This window comes from Ipomoea triloba, chromosome 7 (assembly GCF_003576645.1).
Source record: "Ipomoea triloba cultivar NCNSP0323 chromosome 7, ASM357664v1".
Classification (NCBI taxonomy): domain Eukaryota; kingdom Viridiplantae; phylum Streptophyta; class Magnoliopsida; order Solanales; family Convolvulaceae; genus Ipomoea; species Ipomoea triloba.
In genome coordinates, this window is record NC_044922.1 from 13,484,494 (window position 1) to 13,506,464 (window position 21,971).

At 34.9% G+C, this 21,971-nt stretch overlaps 1 protein-coding gene across 1 annotated transcript; it reads left to right on the plus strand.

Annotated features, from left to right (window-relative positions):
* The first annotated feature begins 16,756 nt into the window (after nt 1-16,756).
* Nucleotides 16,757-21,971, plus strand: LOC116024729 (UDP-galactose/UDP-glucose transporter 5B-like). Its single transcript, XM_031265705.1, has 11 exons — nt 16,757-17,110; nt 17,503-17,616; nt 17,800-17,892; nt 18,034-18,099; nt 18,567-18,665; nt 19,743-19,822; nt 20,635-20,747; nt 20,948-21,036; nt 21,149-21,235; nt 21,321-21,389; nt 21,473-21,971. Exons 1-11 carry the CDS (start codon nt 17,006-17,008, stop codon nt 21,587-21,589), a joined length of 1,032 nt encoding a protein of 343 aa, XP_031121565.1. The 5' UTR covers nt 16,757-17,005; the 3' UTR covers nt 21,590-21,971.

Genomic DNA, 21,971 nt, shown 5'->3' on the forward strand with positions numbered 1-21,971 from the left:
AAAAAAAAAAATTAAAAAAAAAAAAAAAAAAAAAAAAAGAAAAAGAAAAAACCCACCCTGCCCCGTCTTAGGTCGAGTCATCGTCTCCCACCTAGAGACGAAAAGTTTTTCTTCGTCTTCAGCATGAAGACAAAAAAGCTCTTTATCTCCGAGTTGAAGACAAAGAAGTTACTTCATCTCCCGCTCGAAGACGAATAAATTACTTCGTCCCCCGCCCGAAGATGAAGAAGTTACTTCGCATCCAGGCCGAAGACAAAGAAGTTTCTTTGTCTCTGGTCGGAGACAAAAAGGGAGAATGGAGGTGGGTTTAGAGACAACCATGATTTTTATATCGTGAATTCGCACTCAAAATGCTTTTTCTAATAATGTTGCTCTCAAAATACTCTGCGCTAGAGAGATTTATAGTGAAGTTTTAGGATATGAATCTCCTCAAGGTGAGAAAAATCCAACGGAATTCCCCGTGCATCTTCAAACGCACATATTGTCTGCATGGACACGGACAATGACAATGATTCTATGCGTATGGACTGACCGGTAACATTGGTTTAGCCTTTCATCACAAACTTGGTGAATCTCCCTGGGTTCAGTTTGGGTGGAACTTAGAAATGTAATAAGCAATGCGTGTGTTGGAAGTTGAAATGTTTTCTAAGTTGTTCAGCCTGAGGTATTTGTAATTAGCAAGCATTGTGGGCAAGAATTTTATGTAAAGGCGCATTTCATTAGCTTTTTTTTTTTTTTTGTGACAAAATGTTACAATTGTGTGGCAATTTTTCGCTGGAAAAAAATCGAAATATTTTCCGTCAATTTCTCGTCCGAAAAAAAAATTTCCCTTTCAAGTTGGATTAAAATTGAAATATCTAAAAAATTAATTTAAGTTAAAACAAATTCATTTCTAAAAGCATATGTAGTCAATTTAATTATTTTTTAGTTTTGAATTTAGTTTTAACTTTAATTAGTTTACCAAAATAAAAAATAATTAAATTGACTACATATGCTTTTAGAAATGAATTTGTTTTAACTTAAATTAATTGTTTAGAAATGTCAATTTTAATCCTACTTGAAAGGAGAATTTTTTTCCGGCGAGAAATTGACGAAAAATATGTCGATTTTTTTTCCGGCGAAAAATTCCCGGAAAATTCGCCGGTTTTTGTTTTCCGGCGCCGGAAGGACCATTTTTGAAACAAAAACAATAGTCGTGGACTGAAATTGCAAAGTTTGAAAGTCGTGGACCAATCCTACAAGTGTCATTGTAGTCGTGGGACTAAAAATGCAAAAAAACTCGACAGTATGATTTTGTAGATCATGACTTCTATCACCAAACTAGAATTTACAGAGCTCGCACTTGACAGAAGGAATTAATTAACTTGGACTCTAGATCAAACTTCGAGATTCATCTCACATCTAAAGAGTTGAGCAAAACCATTGTAGCTAAGTCATAGTGTAATGACGCCCAGAAGACACACTCTAATTTTCTTATGTCACCACTTGAACCAAGACCTGAAAAATGAATATCTTACTTAAAAGGACCCATTTTGCATTATAGAAGTCCCTAAAGGACCGTTTCGACCGGTAATCATCAATTCTCATTCCTCAAGCGCAATTTGGTGGGCTTAATCTTAGATTTCAAGATTATAAGTTAGTGAATGATTACAATTCAGCTCTTTATAAAATAGTCTCGCAACTAAACCTCTGCAAACAAGAAGTTTCAGAGAGAGATTTAATTGAAAAACTTTGTCAGTGTTTCATGCGAGTAACATTGTACTCCAACAACAGTACATGATAAAAAAATTATGAAAATCATTATGAACTAATATTAGCACTTCTTGTGGCTGAGAAGCACAATCAGTTTGTAAGTGTACAAATGATACACATATTACGTACCCTAATTATAATTGCTAATTATTTGTCAAAAATATTATTTGAATTTGTTTGGGTATGTTAAAATGTCGTCAAGAATTATTCTCAAAGGCCAAGACAAACAGACTGGTCCAAAGATAGATTTTCAATAGTGTCATGGTCCATTCAAATTAATTATGGGTGAATTTGTGGATAACATTATTTGTCTAATTGAATTAAGTCAGATGGCCTGATTGTAGCATATTTTAACAAACAAATAAATACCCGGAGTATTGGGTTATCGATCCACAGGGAAGCGGGGAGCATCGAACACTAGTTACTAATATACTCATGTGAAGCTAATCCTAACGAGAATGGTGGTTGAACGATTTCGAATATGGTAATGAAATAGAATAATGAAAGATAGCTGATGAAAACAAATAGAGAGAGAGATGGGATTTCCGGGTTTAGGTGTTTAGTCTCCTAATGCCAAGCTAAGGTGAGATATGTAATTCGGGTTCTAACAAATGTGGATGATTGCTTTCACAAAGGGGAAGGAATTACTCCCGTAATTCAAAACCCATAATAAAGAACTAATCAAGAATAAGCAACCTAGATAAAATCCCTTAACAAATTTGCCCTCTCCCATGGTGCAAAAGTCAAGTGCAATAGTGAGTGCTCTAGTCTATGCCCTAACTCCCATCAATACACAACTATAGCAAGATACAAGTAATTTAGGCCTTTAATCACAAGCATCACAATATAAATCACAATTGCATCATAAGTTATAAAACCCAAATATAAACATATCATTAAACATGAAGAACAAGGCAAATAGGATTCATGAACACCTATCACCCAAAAACCCCAAGATTACTTTAGCCAATCATGGCTAGGATTGAATTTAAAGCACAAGTAATGAAGAGTTTACAAAGACTAAGAAAGTAAAGGAAAGGAAAGGAAATTCTCCCGAATATAGCTTTCCGAGTCTTCCTTCTTCCTCCCTAAGCCCTTATAGCTCCTTGAAAGTGAGTGTCTTCTCCAAAAGTGGTGGATCCCTCCTTGACTCCTTGGAGAGGAAGACACCTTTTACTCTCACCCTTTTTGCCTCCTCAAAACACAGCTTCGGTCTAGGGTTTTGGGAAAATGAGCCTTATATAGTGGGAGCCAAAATAGGCAATTCCGCGCAGCAGCTTCTGGACAGTCACAGGATTCTCGACGCGTCGAGCCTTCGATGATTTTTCAAAAATTCCTACGGCATGGACTCGACGCGTCGAGCCTGGGGCTCGACGCGTCGAGCCCTGACCTTGGCTCAAAATTCTAGACGCGTCTAATTTGATCCTAGACGCGTCGAGGCCTCAATGTAAGCATTCTTCATCCATTTTGACTCCCAAACATGTCTTTAAATGTTCCCTTGCTTTGCATTTGATCTAAAATGGTTTCAAAACACTAACAAACACCATAAAACACTCAAATCAAGAATGAAACCATATCTAATTGAGAAAGCAAGGAATATGCATTAGAGATGGCAAATTAATACATTTAAGCTCAAAAGTTGATCCAAAATACTTAGAAAAATATGCACAAAGTATCAACTTTGGGATTTTGATTTTTGAATTTTTTTTCTTTTTTGACTTTTTTTTTAATATAAAGAAGCAAACTTTATTCGAATGCTAGCAAACTACCCAAGTAGTAAACGAATATTTACAAAAGATCTAGACCCCCACACTTAGACATTTCAAAGAACATGTTGCTTTCTAACTATAAGCTCCATAAAGATCTCTTCTAAGAATATCAAAGATAAATGCTAAATTCTCTCTAGGGTGGAAGGGAAAATATTTGGCTAATGGCTAAGGGTTTAATGATGAGGGTTAAACAAGAAAAATCACGATGAGGGGTTAAGTGCTTAGCACTTATTAAACAAAGAAAAAGGCTCAAAGGGGACACAAGGGATAAAAACATGATGATATGGGTAGGTTTAAAGGCTAAAGGTTAACAAAAAATGGCCTAAATCATTTCTAACCATGCAAGCAATTAGACTACATTTTGGAGGAGTATTGAGGCAAGTTCCATAAAGCCAACTAATGAGGCAATGCCGGAATTTTGCATAAACTTTCACTAGCGAAGCACAAACTACTAGATTAGAAATTATTTCAATTATTAAGCGGTTAACAAGGACATTGGCAAGAGAATAGTTCAATCATATGCTTCACTTTGATTTCATCTATGGCACATTGGAATGCAACAAGTTTAACCAAACAATCCACAAACCGACAAGAGAGAATAATTGCAACTAGATGCCATGACAAGTAATTTATCCAACATTAAGCACATGAGTCATCCAAGCAAAAGATACGACATATTTTCAAAAGCGGGGCAACTAACAAGCTCATGAGCATATATTTCAACATTAAAGCATAATTTTTTTATAAAAACCCAAAGAGTAAGACAATTAGGAGTAAGAGTTCAAAATTATTTTCAGGAGAAGATCCAAAAGTAGTCAAAACTAAAAATTGAAACAAAAGCTAATAAAGATATAAAAATATAAAAGGGAAAATCAATTCAACCACACTTCCCCCCACACTTAAAGAGTTGCATTGTCCCAATGCAACAAAATAAATAGGGGGAAAGGGATTGAAGGGCATCCCTTGACCTGTTAATGATGATCGTCTTCGGGTGGTGGTAGTGGTGGAAAATACGAGGAGGAGGCTCTTGAGTTTGTTGTGATGACTCTCCTCTTTGTCTTGTGTTTGCGAACCTAACTCTTGGAGGCATTTCTTATCTACAATATCATAAAGTGAGGACAATATATACTTGCAAGCATTGATTAATGTGAAACATAGAGCAATATGCAAGCAAACAATGCAAGAAATATCAAGAACTTTATTGGAGCATTTCGTCAAACACCTTGTGTGCAAGAATTTGAACAAAGAAGCTTAGTGCAATTGGTGTCCCCATTCAATCCATTTCATCACAACAAATATCACCACCTCAAATACAATCAATCATAAGCATTTGCAACAAAAACCTACACTAATCATTAAAATAACTATGGGCATTAAGCATGGAAATTCATGAGCAAATAAAGAGCGTAAATCTATTGTCTTCATTTAAGATTCAAGTGTAATGTAATATTAACATGTAAGAGCAACACTATGAGTAAAAAGATGCAAAGAAACACTAACCCAATGCATTTTAGTCCACAAAATTCGAAAATTAGCAAAAATTCGTGGGTTAGGTTTCATGCTCAAGAACTATGAAATTTTGAACAAAAATAAGAGAAATTGATGGAAAAATTGGATAAGGATGTTACCATGAAGCTTTAGGATGGAGTTGGAGTGAATGTGAGTGAATTTTGAGACCAAAAGATGAAAAGAATGCAAGGAAAACGAGTAGGAGTGCTGCTGTTCGAAAATGGAGAGACAAAAATTTTGGGGAAAAATTAGTTTTAAATCTCTCGGTCAACTGTTGACTAGGGGGCTCGACTACAGGATTTTCTCGAAAAATATTACGGCAAACTCTCGATGCGTCGAGAGTGGTTCTCGACGCGTCGAGACAGATCAGAATGCATTTTCTTACTGTTTCCAACTGTGAACCATCAAGTAGACTCCCTACACCAAAACAACACTCAACCAAGTAAAAATTCCACTCCAAAACCATATAAACACAAAAACTTAAGGCTTAAAGATTTTCAAAAATTCATATATCATCATGCAATTTCAAAATAAAGCAAGTAACACCCAAGTTCATTATTTAAAATCCATCATGCAAAATAAACTAACAAAAATTAAAATGCAAGAAATTAAAAGGGCTTGGGTTGCCTCCCAAGAAGCGCTTGTTTAAGGTCATAAGCTCGACTCAATCTTTCACATGCTAGCCATCAAGGGGTTGGAGGAGGAAAATCCCCATCTTTCCATCAATTTTCTCTTCCAAGTATGCCTTCAAGTGATGCCCATTTATAAACTCTCTTAAGCTCAAACCCTTCATATCATCATGTAAGGCACCACATTCTCCCAAATCAAGCATTATGCCTTCATTCTCTTCAATAAACAAAGCCAAAAGAGGCTTTTTGCCAATCATACGATCTAGAAGGTATACTTGATTTTTCTCTCTTCCTCCTTTTTCAACACTCTCTTGTTCAACTAGTAGTGAGAGTCTCGGGTTATCCTCATGAACCAACAAGAAATGAGAATCATTGGATATAAAAATGGGTAAATGAGTGTCAACACTCTCAACAATATCAATACCTCCCGACTCCCAAATTGTTCTAAAATTTTCATCCAAGAGAGTATCATCCAATGAAGAGCATTCCTTGTATGTGCCACAAATTTCTTCTATTTCACCTCTCTTGAATACATCTTCAATTGGACTATCTTCAAGTTGCTAATCACCACCATTCCCTTGTAACTCTACTCCTTCTTTTCCTTCACCCAATATCTCCATCTCAATGCATTCATCAAATATTTCTTCATCTTCATCTTCATCTCCAAGATCCTCACACTCCTTTTGATTTTTATCAACATCACGACCTTCATTTGGCAATGACAATTCTTTAAGAACATCCCCATTGGAAAATGAATCTTGAAATGACTCTTGAATTGTCAAATCTTCCCATCTAGCAATATTTTGATCCACTTGAGCTTGCATCTTACTTAGTTGAGACATCATGTGCATAAGCCTATTGCTCTTTGTAGATTCCACCTCAAATGTCGAGTCAAGTGGTTGGCATTCTTGTTGAAACTCTTGGTACGGAGGCACTTGAGGGTCTAGAGTTCGCCCATCATATTGGTAATTAGGATCAAAGATGAAGCAATTTTCCGCCTCATGAGGTCCTCTACATAACATACACCACAAGGGTTGTGGACTTGGTGATGTGCTTCCTTGATAAGTTGCTTGACTCATGTTGGCACAAAATCCTTGAGTAGGTTGTTGAGGAGCATGATTGGTGGGGTTAAGTATATAGCAATTCTCCACAAAGTGATTCCCACCACAAAAGGAGCACCATTGAGATTGTGATGTGAATGCTTGAGATGAGTCTTCATAAAAATGTTCTTGGCTTGAGTTGGCATAATTTGAGAAATGTACTTGTTGTTGCATTCCTCCATAGCCTTGGTTCATATTCCAACTCATCTCATGATCATGGGTAGAAGAGTAGAATGGTGGCATGGCTTCTTGAAATTCATATCCATCCATAAAAAAAATTGTTAACAAAGATCAAAACAAATTAAAAAAAAATGATGGAATAGACTCCTAGAAAATATTTTCACTAATGTCAATACTTAAACGCCACATCCCCGGCAACGACGCCAATTTGATTGCAGCATATTTTTATAACAATTCAAATACCCGGAGCATTCTGGGGTATCGATCCATAGGGAAGCGGGGCGTACCGAACACTAGTTACTAATGTATTCTTATGAAGCTAATCCTAACGAAAACGGTGTTTGAACGATTGCGAATATCATAATAAACGAGAGTAAAGAAAGCTAGCTTATGAAAACAATATAGAGAGAGTGAGATTTTCGGGTTCGAGCGTTTACTAACCTAGTGCCAAACTAAGGTATGATATGTAATTTGGGTTCTAACAAATGTGGATGATTGCTTTCACAAAGGGGAAGGAATTACTCCCACAATTCAAACCCACAATAAAGAACTTTGGAATACTCACTCCCATGAGACAACCACAATAACAAATTAAGAACAAGCAATCTAGGTAAAATCCCTTAACAAACTTGCCCTCTCCCAAGGTGCAAAAGTCAAGTGCAAATGTGAGTGCTCTAGTCTATGCCCTAACTCCCATCAAGACACAACTATAGCAAGATACAAGTAATTTAGGCCTTTAATCACAAGCATCACACTAGAAATCACAATTGCATCATAAGTTATAAAACCCAAATATAAAACATATCATTAAAACATTAAGAACAAGGCATAATAGGTTCATAAACAACTTTCACCCAAAAATCCCTAAATAGATTAGCCACTCATGGCTAGTATTGAATTTAAAGCATAAATGTCAAAAGAGTTTACAAAAACTAAGAAAGTAAAGGAAAAGGGGAAGAGATTCTCCCGAATGTAGTCTTCCTAGCCTCTCCTTGTTCCTCCTAAGCTCTTGTAGCTCCTTGATGGTGAGTATCTTCTCCAAAAGTGGTGGATCCCTCCTTGCCTCCTTGAAGAGGAAAACCCCCTTTACTCTCACTCTTTTTGTCTCCAAAAATGCAGCTTAGGTCTAGGGTTTTGGGAAAATGAGCTTTATATAATGGGAGCCAAATAGGGGAAAAATAGGCAATTCCGCGCAGCAGATTCTGGACAGTCATAGGATTCTCGACGCGTCGAGCCTCGAACTATTTTTCCGGAAATTCATACGGTAAGGACTCGACGCGTCGAGCCTGTGTTGGCTCAAATCATCACGCCTTGAAGTATTTTGTCACGACGGGCGGGATTCCAGACACGTCCCGCTCTAAAATCAGCATTATTCATTTGTTTTGACTCCAAATCATGTCCTCAAACATCCCTTTGCTTTGCGTTTGATCTAAAATGGCTTCAAAATAATAACAAATGCCTTAAAAGCACCAAATTCAATAATAATCATGTCTACACTAGAAAGCAAGGAAACATGAATTGGAGGCGACAATTTAATACATTTAAGCTCCAAAGATGATCTAAAACAGTTAGATAATTATGCACAAATGAGGTCATATCAAACTCCCCCACACTTGAGTCTTTGCTTGTCCTCAAGCAAACAAATGGCTAAATTAAAGTTAAGCACACAAGTCGCGCATACCTCTCTTGCAACAACCAAACATACACAAACCAACTTGTCACATGACAACATGCTTTAAGAATCATCTCAGATTAACACACAAGATCCATTCGCAAGCCAATATCCAAGCACCAAAATTATTTATAGTGAGAAATCTAGTGTGCACACATACTCAGTTAGGTTTATGCAAAACTTGGCATTAGAAATAGATCCCAAAGGCTTGCTTTTCGTACTCCTCCTAGTATAAATCTAAAGTTGCATGCAAAGATCAAATAAGTCTTTTATTAGCTTGTAACGGGGCTAAGGGTTTAGGCTAACAAAGAAGGGGTATGGAAAAATTAACAAAAGAGAGAGAATGGTGGTTGAACGATTTCGAATATGGTAATGAAATAGAATAATGAAAGCTAGCTGATGAAAACAAATAGAGAGAGAGATGGGATTTCCGGGTTTAGGTGTTTAGTCTCCTAATGCCAAGCTAAGGTAAGATATGTAATTCGGGTTCTAACAAATGTGGATGATTGCTTTCACAAAGGGGAAGGAATTATTCCCGTAATTCAAAACCCATAATAAAGAACTAATCAAGAATAAGCAACCTAGATAAAATCCCTTAACAAATTTGCCCTCTCCCATGGTGCAAAAGTCAAGTGCAATAGTGAGTGCTCTAGTCTATGCCCTAACTCCCATCAATACACAACTATAGTAAGATACAAGTAATTTAGGCCTTTAATCACAAGCATCACAATATAAATCACAATTGCATCATAAGTTATAAAACCCAAATATAAACATATCATTAAACATGAAGAACAAGGCAAATAGGATTCATGAACACCTATCACCCAAAAATCCCAAGATTACTTTAGCCAATCATGGCTAGGATTGAATTTAAAGCACAAGTAATGAAGAGTTTACAAAGACTAAGAAAGTAAAGGAAAGGAAAGGAAATTCTCCCGAATATAGCTTTCCGAGTCTTCCTTCTTCCTCCCTAAGCCCTTATAGCTCCTTGAAAGTGAGTGTCTTCTCCAAAAGTGGTGGATCCCTCCTTGACTCCTTGGAGAGGAAGACACCTTTTACTCTCACACTTTTTGCCTCCTCAAAACACAGCTTCGGTCTAGGGTTTTGGGAAAATGAGCCTTATATAGTGGGAGCCAAAATAGGCAATTCCGCGCAGCAGTTTCTGGACAGTCACAGGATTCTCGACGCGTCGAGCCTTCGATGATTTTTCGAAAATTCCTACGGCATGGACTCGACGCGTCGAGCCTGGGGCTCGACGCGTCGAGCCCTGACCTTGGCTCAAAATTCTAGACGCGTCTAATTTGATCCTAGACGCGTCGAGGCCTCAATGTAAGCATTCTTCATCCATTTTGACTCCCAAACATGTCTTTAAATGTTCTCTTGCTTTGCATTTGATCTAAAATGGTTTCAAAACACTAACAAACACCATAAAACACTCAAATCAAGAATGAAACCATATCTAATTGAGAAAGCAAGGAATATGCATTAGAGATGGCAAATTAATACATTTAAGCTCAAAAGTTGATCCAAAATACTTAGAAAAATATGCACAATTAAGATCATATCCAGTACGGTTTTGATTCGCCGTGACGTTGAGAGCAATGGGTTGAGAGCAGAGCCATTCTAATCAGAAGTAGAAATAAGAACTATAGTTCAAAATCCAGATTCAAATTATATTGCTAAAATACTAACTTCTAAAATATGAATTCAAAACGAATAAATGATCTGAGTAGCAAGTTAGCATTCAAATTGTATAAAACCTATCGTTTAATCCAATTATGTAAAACACTCAACGTTTTGCATTTTCACAAAAAACTTTTCGAGCCTTGATTGTATTAAGCATTTTCAAATCTTGAGTAATAATGATGTAACCATCCGAATCTTTCAAAATTCTTGAATCAGCTTCTATGTCATGAGAAGAACATATCTACATCACAACAAGAAATGAAAAAGGCGTGCAATCATGAGGAAGTTAAGAAATAAAAGAATGACTGCCAAATATATATACTCTATAGGTTTCGTTTCTTACAACATTTCCAAATCTTGATTAATGATGTAGCCGTTCGATCTGGATCCTCCAAAATTCTTCAAACAGCATTTATATCATGATACAAACACCATATATTCCGAACCTCAGCGGCGATAGTGTGAGAATTATCTCAAAAGTGGCGCATCGATATTTGGTCATGTCTGCTGATCGAGCCATTGATGAGTCACCGGGATTGGGGATTCAACCTTTTGGGTGAAGAAATTAAAAACACATACTAACCATGAGACATTTAATCGTGGTATAAACCAAGCTGCATACAATATTCGCATATTTAATCAGGTTTCAGCTTGTATGCAACTTAGAAATGTAAGCAATGGTTGGCTCTAAACATATTGTCTTCTCTATCTGAAGTACGTATATTGCCTTTCATTTACATATGGATAATCATTATTTTTTAACACCACACTTTTTCTATTATAAAATGCGAATTCAGAATTTTAAATCGCTTAATAGGTTTTATTGAAAATTTTATTGACTATGGTAGTTACGTGTACGTACTTACATTCCACCATGAAATTTGCACTACTAGACTTGTCACCTTAATAGATTATTTCGGAATCTTAATATGATGTTTTGTATGTATGATATATGCACTGCTTCTATTTCAATGAATAGCTAGTAAATTACTTCATTTATGCTGCCTTTTCTTGTGTTTCAATAAGTGAGCTTCATAGCATTGAGTTCAAAAACTATTGTGTATTTCATAGATTGTTTGCCTTAATTAACATGCAAAACAGAGGCTGATTACTAACAACTAAATCATTTTCATGCAAAGCAAAGTACAATAAAATCCACTTAGTGACAATGTCTGCTTTTGAAGGATACTACATTAGATGTAAATAATTTATGTTTTTGTGGAGGCATGAGGAAAACGTAACAACTCCACATAAAACGTTAGAGAAATTGAAAGTAATTGGGAAATAATGAAAGTGATGGAAAAAATTGGAAAACTTTTTACCAGTCCTCAAATGCATTTTTGCTTTTGGATTTTTATCCAAACCCATCTCGACATTTGGGTATTTTAATTTGATGAAATACACATGTTTTGGGTAGAAGCTAGACATAAATCGCAGTATAAATCTCAACTGATTTATATTCCTCCAAATACTTGAAAATCAAACTTTTAATTTAAATTTTTGAGTCATTTTCATTTTTGGTCCTACTATTATTGGGGCATTGCCAATTTTAGTCCACTTCATTAATTTTTGTCACATTGCGGCTAGTCTTATTTAGTCATTGCCACTTTTAGTCCACTGTTAAAATTTTCATCAAATAACTGTCCAAAACAGGGGTATTTTGATCTTTTCATGCTTTGATCATCTCCTTTACCCTTTGTAGTGGTTTTCCTTACAGATTTTCATCCAATGAAGAGGTCCGGCGAAAGCCATGGCTTTGTAATGTGGCTCACATGGCTTTTGCCGGACATCTTCAATGGATGAAAATGTGTAAGGAAAACCATTGCAAAGGGTCAAGGAAATGACCAAAGCATGAAAAGACAAAAAATACCCCTATTTTGGACGGCAATTTGACGAAAATTTTAACGGTGGACTAAAAGTGGCAAGGACTAAATAAGAATGGTCACAATGTGGCAAAAATTAATGAAGTGGACTAAAATTGGCAATGCTCCAATAACAGTAGGACCAAAAATGTAAACGACTCAAAATTTTTACGAGTTATTACACATAAGTCAAATTTTTCCTATATGCACATCGGCCCTCATAATGGCAACAAGTTTCAATTTATAGCTAGAAAAGTTTGACATACAAAATAATTTTAAATCAAATTTGATTAGAGGTTGACACCAAGTTATTTGTGCTTTAGGCGACGATGCACATACTCAATTCCTAGAACTCTGGGAAACCTAACACACCAAGTTATACATATGCTTCTGATCCATACAAATAATTTGTGCCTTGGGAGATGCACGAGGAAAACGTAATAGCTCCCTATGGATTTTGACCGTTATGGCATTGTTATCATAATATTCTTGAATAATAACACTCTCGAGTGCACATTGCTGGAAATTAGTGTTTTTCCGATCTCATTTTCGGCCAGCCAAAAACTGGTCGCAAAAGTAACTATTTTTTCATTTTTTCGATGGAGGGCTACAATGGTTAGAAAGTGGTTGGAAATAATTTCTAACCACTATTTATATAGTGGTTGGAAAAGTTTCGCCAAATTTAATTTTTTTAATTAGCATGTATTTGCGACCACCCGGGTCGTCGGAATTGCCGACCACCTTTATATGGACTCTTGATCGAAAAGTGGTAGGAAATTCTGACCACCAAGTAAGGTGGTCGGAAATCTTCTTCTTCTTTTTTTGTTTTGTTTTGGGTTTTTTTGTGTGTATGTGTTTTTTGTTGTTATTGTTGTGATTTATTGATATGAAGGCCACATGATTTATCTTTTTATCATTAATTATTTCACTCATACTCAACTTTTTTTTTTAATTTCAACTTGCATTTCTTCAACCTACAACGACGCATAGAGTTTACTAATAGTTGTTGATATGTTGTGATGTTCAATATAAACAATCAAATTAGCATAGCGTAGCAACCACTATTGCTATGAAAAATAAGACCGCGCCACCCTTTCCATATAGATACATTAAGGGTGTGTTTGGTAGCCCGGAAAATGATTTCCGAAAATTATTTTCCGGGCTTTTGGTGTTTGGCGATGCTTGGAAAATGTAGTTAATGGAAAACAATTTCTGTTGACCAAGGAAAATGAGGCCATTTTTCTGGAAAATGACTTCCAAATTTTTTTTTCCGGAAGTTATTTTCCGGACTTGGCTTCAACAATTATTTTGTCAAAATGGCCACATCTGTTACTTTGTAAAAGAAATATTATTATTTTATATATTATTATTATTATTTTATATTTTTAAAAAATAATTAAAATGTAAAATTATACGATTTAACACATTTTCCAGAAAATGAACCAAACACACAAAGACAATTTTCCAGAATGCAACCAAGCACTGGAAATGAAACTGTTTTCTAGAAAATGACTTATTTTCCAGAAGTCATTTTCATACTTTCCAAACACACCCTAAATCATTTTCTAACTTCAACTTCTTAAAACCTTTATTTTGTTAGGACTCTACATTCTTAGTTCTATTGAGTTCCAAATAAAGTGGCTCACATATGTTTAGGCATATATCTGGTAGGTTTCAATTTTATAGTGTCATTGTATGTTCATAATGTTTTTCTTTTATAGTCACAACTAGAACCTTTCTATAATCAACGTATGCTAGCTTAGATAGTGAAGTGCCTTGTTGATTGAAATTCTTTTAGATTTGCTTTGCCATTCCTCTTTGCAATTTCTTAGTTATGTGTATTATTGTAAGTTGCTCAGGAAATTGAATGAGACGCTAAATTCTAGAATGACTTTAGATAGGCACTATAAATGCATTTTCAGGTGGAACTCCCCTGGCAAGTTAATTAACTTGTACTGAAGTTTAGGAGGAATTTTGACTTGTTTTAAATTTTAATTGTGTATTGAAGAATTATCTTCAAGCGAATGAAATGTGTATATGTTTTTCAACAGATACATACATTACTAACTTGTGACATTTTTTTCCAATGCACTACAGAGGGTATCCTTCTGTAGTGAAATAATTTTTTTTAATGGGTACCTTTCCGAAACCAAGAACATTATTGCTTGCTCTGGATTTTCCGACCACCAAAATTCGAAATCCACCAATCTTTTTGTGATTGTCTTTTTTGACGACTCTATAAAAGTGGTCTCTATTTCCAACCACTTTCTCGTGTGGTCGGAATTAGCAACGCGAGTTTTTCCGAATACCCAAATTGATCACACAAGTGGTCGGAACAGGTGTTTCCTACCAGATTAAGGCCATTTCCGACCACTTGAGGAGGATTTATTGACAAAAAGAGTATTCAAATAATCCATGAAATTAAAGCACAAAACTATTCTGTAATATCTCTAGACTACATCACAATTGTTCACTTTAAAGGTACGGTAAATTATATTTTTTTATTAAGATTATTTAAAATGTATAAAATTTTACTACCTTATCTAATATTATTCGTAAAAAAGAAGATGACAAGTACGGAAGATGAAGACAAAACAATGCTACCAAAAAGATAATTAAGAAGACTTGGAGAAATTCAAACCAAAAGTAGTGTTTATTTACTATTTAGACTATCATTTTTACAAAGTTACAAACATTTATTTTGGTGACAATTATAATCAATCTTCCCTATATTACGTACTTTGAATTACTGATTTAAATAAACAAATTCAACATTCAATTACCTATGCATGAACATCTATATAATATAATATTGCATTGATATACTTTATATTTGAAGTACTTATATTATTTAAAAATAAACTTTGAGCACTATTCTATTCGCGCAATGCGCATGAGAAACTAGTTATATATTATAAAAGTCGTCGCAAAAAATTATAAATAATATATTAATAAAAGTTATTAAATGTTTGTAACGGTATATTCATTTTAGAGTTTTAATAACTTTTGTAAAATATTTAATATGAACTTTTTTAAGTTTATAAATGTTTGCATGTTATACAAACTTTTATAGACTATACAAATAAAGTTTATAAAAATTTATAAAAAATTTATGAATGTAATTTAAAATCTATTACTTTAAATTTTTTGAAAGTCTATAAAAATCTTGATTGAATATACCCTATAATCTAAGTGTAGGGGATGCGATTCCAATAATGTTATAAAAAAAAAAAAGAAAAAAGAAGTAAACTCAAAGCAAAGTTTAAAATTTTCTCATTACCTTTAGTTACCTCACATTTCTTTTAACCACAAAGAAAATGTGACACTATAATATTCACACCCCTAAGTAAAATAACATGAACCAGAAACTTATACTAATTACAATGATCAATCATTGAATAAACTTATGTGCACCATGTTGTGAGTAAATAATGAGATAAAATTATTTTAAAGTTAGGAACCAATGTGATTATATGCAAATTACTATGCTAACCTTATGTTCGATTTTTTTAAATAAAAAACTAATTAATGATTAAAATTCACAAATAATCTGATAGTAAATAACTCAATTAGAAAATATTAGTTGATAAATATAAATTTGGGAAAATGGCACTTTTCCCCCTATGTTATGTGCTTATAACACTTTTTCCCCCTGTGTTATTAAAGTGGCAGTTTTTCCCCCTCAGTTATTTTAAAAGTGGTAGTTTTCTCCCTTGTAATATTAAATTGACATTTTTGCCCTTAAAAATAACCATTTCATTTATTTTTATTCTCCAACCAATTATTACTAATATGTATGGGAGATCACAGTTCGATACGAACCTAATTGAACACTGTAGCAATTGAACTTAAATAGTATAGACGGTTACAGTTACGATTCAGAACCGAAAAAATAAAATAAAATAATTGTTGAATTTAGACTATTTTTAAATTAGAAATAAAATTATAAAAATAAATAAATAAATAAATAAGTTTTGATTGGTGGTTCAAAATCGAAATTGGAACCGAACCGTACCGATTTATCAAAATAAGTGTTTGATCATTTTTACTATATATGACTGTGGTTAAGTTTCGGTTCACGGTTCAACAATTATTTAATTTTATTTTTTCGGTTATGAATCGTAACCAGAACCGTCCATACTATTTCGGTACGATTGCTACATTGTTTGGTTAGGTTCGAACCGAATCGTGATCATCCATACCTATACGTAATAATTTGTTGGAGAAGCAAAATAAATGAAATAATTATTTTTAAAGGTAACAATGTCAATTTAACATTTCAGGGGAAAAATTGCCACTTTAATAACACAGGGGGAAAAGTGTTATAAGCACGTAACATAGGGAGAAAAGGTAGAAAAGGTGTATTTTCCCTATAAATTTCACAAACTGACAAAATTTTGCGTTTTAGCTCAAGTGCATGAATATTGCACTAATCCATAGGGAGCAAATTAATTACGTTTTAAAAAAAAATCATTTCCATTAATTGTAACAACGTAACCCTGTTTCCAATGCATTGGACGGCTCAAATCAGCGCCGGTTACACCACGCAGCACCAACTACAAAACCTAACGGATAATCGGTGCGCCGGGGTCCCACTCGTCCGACGTGGCTACAGGCCAGATTAAACTAATTAACTTAGGAAAGTAGAACAAAGTCGCCCGCGAAAAGCTCCGCCTCGGCAGTGCTCAGTATTCGTGAATTTCTTAATCAAACTCTAAAAAAATAATAATAATAAAGTTTTTCACTGCTAATCGGAGCTGATATTCCGGCGACCTGCTCCGGAGATCCGTACGGAACCGTACATTCGGGAGTTGGTGCTTGTCCGGGGACGATTGGATGGGATATGGCGGAGCCACCGTCTTCGCCGGTGAAGGACAACAAGTTGTTGAAGGGGATATTCGCGGTGTCGGGAATAATGTCCACCCTCGTTATCTATGGTGTCTTACAGGTAACGCCACTCTTTTTATGTATCTAAGATCGTTAAAATTCGATTTTATTTATTTAATTTATCACGATGTAATGCATTGTGTGTAGGGGTGTTTGTTTGTTAGGGTTTATAAATTGCAATTGAAAGCCACTTCATACGTTTTACAGTTATAATCATTTGATGTGGTAGCAGATAAGAATGGTGCTTCAAGTTCATATTTTAATCTTTTTTATACTCAACTGTGAAGAGGCTTGAATGCATTTACACCAACTAGGCTATTGTTCTATCTTTCAGCTGTTACGCTATCATTTTATTGAACAAGATGATGGAATAATTTTTCCTTGCAGGAAAAGATTATGAGAGTTATGCTATCATTTTATTGAACAAGATGATGGAATAATTTTTCCTTGCAGGAAAAGATTATGAGAGTTCCTTATGGATCGAATAAAGAGTATTTCACTTATTCATTATTTCTTGTATTCTGCAATCGCATTTCAACCTCTGCTGTCTCTGCTGGAGTTTTACTGGTAATGTTGCATTTCATCCTACCAGAGACTCTACTTAACATGATTTTTGTTCCTTTGTTCTTCTCCTCAAAATGGGGAAAATCAGGGCTTTTCAAATGGATGAACAGATGATTATAGGGTTATACGTATGATAGCATCTAAGTCACTAATTTCCCTTATTTCCGTTTTCCTCTCTGATTTCAGGCAAGTAAGAAGGTCTTAGATCCCGTAGCTCCAGTTCATAAATATAGTGTTGTTTCTATTTCAAATATTTTGACCACAACGTGTCAGTATGAGGTTAGTCTTGTATCTTATGATATTTATTACTCCATATTTCTTACCACCCCCATACAACTGTTTTGGAGCATTGATATTCTCTCGCTGGAAATGTTGTATATAGAAGATGTAAAAATAACTATTTTTTAATTCTTGTTTCAGGCCCTCAAATATGTCAGCTTTCCTGTTCAAACCCTAGCAAAATGTGCCAAGATGATTCCTGTAATGGTAGGTTAACTTTTTGATTTATGAATTAGCTAAAACATCAATTCATTTGAAGGGGCGGACTTTGGAAAAATAGTACTGCCTAAACTCGTATCAGTGACTCCTATTACCATATTCCCCCTCCTCTTTCCTCCCCCTTCGTTATTAATTGCCCATGTCAATCCTTCCTGCTCAATATATTTCAAACACCAGAGTCCATGCTATTTAGTCTCTTATTTAGTAAGTATTGCATTTATCCTTAAAAGAGAGTATCTAGTCCCCGTTTCTTTGGAGTGTTGTAACTTGTATATAGATATTTTATACTTGTCATTTAGGTGTAATGATGGTTTGTGCAGTTGAATATGGTAATATGGTATTGCCACCTTATCGAACCAAGAAAAAAGTTAGCTTGCATATTCTTTGATAGACATGATATAAGTTTTTGAATGAAGTTTTGTATTTAATATCTGTTTCATTCTGTGATCATGTAGATATGGGGCACTCTCATCATGCAAAAGAAGTACCAAGGACCGGACTATTTGTTGGCTTTCATGGTGACAGTTGGGTGTTCATTATTTATTCTATACCCGGTAACAACAATTTCTTTATCTTGCACTTGCCTATTGAGGATACTACTTATGCATACAAGTAAACCAACCAAATCTAGAAGGAAACATTTCATGTCTAGAGATATTGGGTCATCTTCAAAAGTTTTTAAGTAAAATTCTTTCTAAACCTTCCCCCTTCCCTTCTCCTATAGCCTGATAAGAGAGTCTGTCGGGGAATCAAGAAGCCACACTTATTTTCTCCCCCATAACTTCATTGCTTAATCTTCTATTTATCAAGTGAGCTCAAGTCCAACACAGCACTTTCATCTCTGAAACAGTCATTTTCTTAGGTATCTTGATGCTTCTGCGTAATACTTCACGTAGTACAACATAGCTGGACTTAGATCGATATTTCCTATATCATACGTATGTCTATGTGAGTGTGTGCCTGCAAACTGTCAAACAAATTACTTTCCAGATGCACCCAACAGAGTTTATTGGCCAGTCAATATGATGACACTGCTTTCTGCTGAAAATTCTGCTAATTTGAGAACAATGATGAAATAATAGTTTGTTTTGAGAATGTTAAGAAAGGAGAATCTTTGACATTCCAACTTCAGGGACTCTTTAGTTTGGACGTGACATTTGATGGAAGTTACAATTGCATATTTTAAGCATAGTACTTGCATGTGCCTATACTAATGAAAGGATTTTAACCAGTTTGGTTGGCATGAGTGACCGTGCACTCTCATCCCTTAATAGAGGTCGTGAGTTCAAAACCCCCTCTTGTATGAAAAAACCAAAATGGCTAGCACTTTGCCCCTTAATTGGGCCGACCCGGTGCAAATAGGGATTAGTCTTGAGTATGGTACGGGCTTAAAGGTGCCTCCTATAGTTAGGGCCTATTCAGGACATCTTGTGGTCTAACAAAAAAAAATATTAATGAAAGGATTTTGCAATTTGCGATACTGAAAATAGTATCTTAAACTTGACATCAGATGATTTCAAATGATGAGTGTGCATGAATGTGGTTTTGGCAAATGGTTGCTAAATACTGAATAACAGTTTATCATTTCCAGACTTTATATCAAAATATCTGTGATGCGTTTTTGGTTCTAGGCAGCAGGTGATATTAATCCTTTCAATAGGGGAAGGGAAAGCACTGTCTGGGGAGTCTCCCTTATGATTGGGTATCTTGGGTATGAATTCAACACTTGACTCTCATTTAAGGCAAATTCTCCTATGAGATCGTCTCACGGATCCTCATCTGTGAGACAGGTCAGGTTTTTGATAAGTATTACATTTATCACATAAGTAATACAATTTTCATATGTAACTCTTCAACTCTTAATATTACATTTTGATTTAAAAGTATTACATTTTTCATTAAAACCATCACATTTTTGGTCATAAGTATTACACTTTCTTTCATAAGTAACAATTAAACAATTTATCCGTAATTAGTATTATATTTTTTTTTTCCTCAAGTAACTATTCAACCCTAAATATTACATTTTGATTTAAAAGTATTACATTTTTCCTCAAAAGTATTACACTTTTATAAGTAACAAACAATTTATTCCTGATTAGTATTACATTTTCCAGTATAAGTATTACATTTCTATCATGGCCCAACTTGTCTCACAGATTAGGATCCATGAGATAGTCTCATCGGAGACTCACTCATTTAAAACCTTGAGTTATTCCATTCAATTTATTTTCTTATACCCACTTGTTTCCCTCTGGATATTAAATATTTACAGTGAAGTTAATTCTAACTATTTACTACAGTAAAGTTATATATAAAATTTTACGTTTAGTCTGCAAATTTTTATGGTTATTCTCCACTCTTTACTTTCAGTTCTGACATATTGTCAAGAACCTTTAATTTTGTATGAGTGTGAAAAATGAAGAATAGTATCCTCCCCACTATGTGAACTATTTTAACTTACTAGCTTCTGATTTTCCTCTTATATTTTCAGTGAAAAGTAACAAATCTTTTGTATTGCAGGTTTGATGGTTTTACAAGCACATTCCAGGACAAACTGTTTAAAGGCTATGATATGGATATACACAATCAAATATTCTACACGACATTATGTTCTTGTTTCCTCAGTTTCATTGGTAGGATTCACTTTATTGTGGTGAAATTTGATGATTGATTGATTTTATTACTTTATCTTTTGTATATTCTGCTGGTTTATTCCGCAGCCATCTTTATGTAAAATTTGACTCCCGACTTTCCAGCTCCTTGTTTTTTCCTGTTTTTAGAGACGGGGAATTGTCTGGCTTTCTAACTAAGTACCTTTCTGGTTCATGTTTAGGTCTAATCTTACAGGGAAATCTTGTCATGGCGATAGAGTTTGTTTCACTTCATCATGACTGTTTCTTTGACATTCTTCTTCTTTCAACTGTAAGTTGATTTTGTACTCAAAAAAAAAAAAACTGTAAGTTGATTTTCTGCAGTCTATAAATAAAATATGAAGCCAATTATATAGTGAGAAACAATATGATCTGAATTGCAGGTGGCAACAGCCAGTCAATTCTTTATATCTTATACCATCCGAACTTTTGGTGCTCTCACCTTTGCTACAATAATGACCACAAGACAGGTACGAAGAGGAAATTTGACATTTAAGCTTTTTTGACTTAACTGCACAATGTAGAGTCCTAATATGGTATGCGCTGTTGGTATAGTTAGTAAGCATTTTCCTATCGTGCTTGTGGTTTGGCCACCCTCTAAGCTGGGAGCAGTGCATCGGGGCTGTAAGTAATAGAAACACTCCCTTCAGTTAACACAATTCCAAAAAAGCTGTAAAAAAGTAAGTCTTGTTTTATTTCTTCTTCAGGTGATTGTGTTTGGTTCCCTTTACTCAAAAAGCTTCTTGAGAAAGAAACCAAAGCCTTTGCCCATGGAAGACCCGGAGAATGGAGCTCCGATGCCCTCGAAGGGGAACAACATATAAGACTGAACATTGGAGGCCTCACTTTGCATCCGAAGGATGCCAGCCGAGATAGGATGAGCACGCATGTCAGCAGTTGCCCTTGCGCTATCCCCAAGTTTTGGTCCGTCGCATTCTTTTTCTGCTTCTTTGTGCTTCAGATAAACAGGAGTAGGTAGACAGTTAGCTTAGGCAAACTGACCATGTTTTCTTTGGTGAGAAAGTAGGAGATGGTAGAATTCAGAAAGACATACATAAACTATTCTTCTATAGCTGGAGCCCCCTGTAGGTGCCGTGGGGGAGCTTGAGCTTTTCTATACTTCTTGCTTTCTGTTTTATCATGAAATATTTGATTCCAAGTCCAGTTAATCCTATTTTTATATTGACAATTTATGATTTAATCCAA